Source organism: Loa loa (genome assembly GCF_000183805.2).
Source record: "Loa loa unplaced genomic scaffold supercont3.264, whole genome shotgun sequence".
NCBI classification, from domain to species: domain Eukaryota; kingdom Metazoa; phylum Nematoda; class Chromadorea; order Rhabditida; family Onchocercidae; genus Loa; species Loa loa.
Window position 1 is genome coordinate 76,767 of NW_018108444.1, and position 2,325 is coordinate 79,091.

Sequence of the window (2,325 nt, forward strand, 5' to 3'; positions counted from 1 at the left end):
GTTGGATAACTTCTTCAATCTGTCCCATACCAATTTTGTCTTCTAGCTTCTGAATATCTGGTTCCTAGAATAGATTTATATGACAAACTATAGCAGCTGATACGGATCATTATGCATTTTGGCTCATCGTATAATAGGAATCATTTAAATGATTAAATTCTAACTTCCTGCACTAAAGCCATCCTCTTTTTTATAAGCTGTTCCGTATGTCTCCGGTATGCCGAATGTGAAGGTATCTGCTCCAATACTTTCATTAACCGTCCATATTCTTTCAACAAATTTTGGTGTGCATATTCGTCAACGAACAAGCCAGTTAATCCGGTTGTCTGCAACAATAAACCATACAAAACAATAATATATGAAACAGTACAAAATAAGAAGTATTCCGGAAAGGCAAAACAAAACAAAAAGAGCACGAACAGGAAAAATAAAGTTAAAAAGCTTTCCAAGATTAGGATAACAGGAAATAACCATAAGAAATCGGGAGATCGAGAAAACATACGGTACCTTGCAAAAGATACTGTATGATTTCGACCACAATTCGAAATTCATTTGATTAATCCGTAATTCACGTAAATTACGAAACAAGGACAGTGCTAAAGCTTTCCTATATGTTCCAAAAGGATGGAACTGGTTATTGCACAAGTTTTTGTACGCATCAGTGTTTAGTAGTGTCTTTCCAGGCACCCATTAAGAAAACTCCAGCCTTCTAACCTAAGTGAATTAGTTGGGATTTGAAATCTGAAACAGCAAACATAGTGTAGAACAAATTGAAATGATAAGATTAACTAAAGAAATGTCATAATTTCCTAGTCATTCTTGTCCTTTCAATTCATTTCCATTCTAAAGCATACCTGTTTATGAAAAGTCGGTGAGGGAGGCTTTTTAGGTTTAAATGTTTTTATATACGGATTATCATACATTGTTCGTATTGCATTTTGCAGAATGCGTTGCGAGACACGCTGCAAACCGTTCGGACTAGGCAACATTTATGACCTGAAATGGATTAAAAGAACAGGCTAAATTTGGGAAATATCATCAAATGGTATATGACACAGTAAATAACAGTAGGACCACACTTCCTAATATGTCCGCACCTCTAATTTATGCCAAAAATTTGAAGTATAAGACAAAGAATATTGCTCAAATTTGAAGATGGATAACAGTAATCAAGACTAAGCATAGCTATATTTATGGTAAAAGTGTGAAAATGAAAATGAATTACTAATTCTGCTCCCTCTTTGTTCTCCCCAATCTTGATTGAGGAGAGCGAAGAAGGTGCGCAATTAGTTAATTTTTCTAACTGAATTTTGGAGAGAACAGAGAAGAAGCAAAATAAGTTCACTTTTATATCTCTAGATTATATTTCCTAAACCAGTGAAATTGTCGATTCTATGCATCATTGAACCAATCGAAAAAAAGAAAAATTTTATGGCAAACTTTCTATAAGCAATACCGCTTAAAATTGCAGCTAACCAGTAAGTTAAAAACTGTAAAACATATCTTTCATCAAGATCTAAAGTAGAAAAAAGAAGATATTTGCCATCTTTCCGGAAAAATGAAATGAAGAATCGAAAGATGATTTTGAAAATTATTAAGAAATTAAAAAATGTAATTTCCCTTCATTTCGCATTTCCGGAATAAAAACCAAAAACACTAAATTTTCTGAAACAATACAAATTGCCGAGGTTTAAGTTATAAAGATGGCGTCATGTTAATTACAAGAAATGCGAATGATTTTTAGCAAGAATATCTGGGTAACTGGGAGTGATAAGAGAGAGTATTATTGAAGAATTGAAAATTAGAGGGAGATTGGAAGTAAACTTGATAAGATTGAAAAAATAAGGGCAAGATTTTCTTGTTAGAAAGAGTTATTGTTAATTAGTAAAACATCATCCCGAAATCAACAAACTTAAAATTGGAATAAAGGAGCAGTGAAATATTTAACGAACTGCATGTGGTATACTGGGATGAAAATTCTGATCTCACCATCAATTTTAGTTATTTTTATTGGTTATAAGCATTATTTAAATTGCTTAATTTTAAAGTTTTTATTTGTGAATAGCACATAATGCTACGAAAAAAGTGTTCTTCATTATTGTTTCATGGAACTGACGAAAAAAATTTATCTCTAAGTTATCAACAGAACTGCTGTTATCTTTAGGTTATCAACAGCATTGCTGTTATCTCTAAGTTATTAACAGTATTGCTGTTATCTCTAAGTTATTAACAGCATTGCTGTTATCTCTAGGTTATCAACACCATTGCTGTTATCTTCAAGTTATCAACAGCATTGCTGTCATCTCTAAGTTATCAACAGCATTG

At 32.4% G+C, this 2,325-nt stretch overlaps 1 protein-coding gene across 1 annotated transcript in view; it reads right to left on the minus strand.

Annotated features, from left to right (window-relative positions):
• The window catches only part of LOAG_14748 (NADH-ubiquinone oxidoreductase 17.3 kDa subunit), a gene marked incomplete at both ends in the record, with an annotated part of 2,349 nt that extends 1,360 nt beyond the window's left edge, over positions 1-989 (minus strand). Inside the window, 3 exons of the mRNA XM_020448850.1 lie at positions 11-64; positions 165-326; positions 855-989. Coding sequence (XP_020301034.1) covers positions 11-64; positions 165-326; positions 855-989 — 351 coding nt within the window. The remainder of the gene's footprint in view (positions 1-10; positions 65-164; positions 327-854) is intronic.
• Between the last annotated feature and the right edge of the window lie 1,336 nt (positions 990-2,325).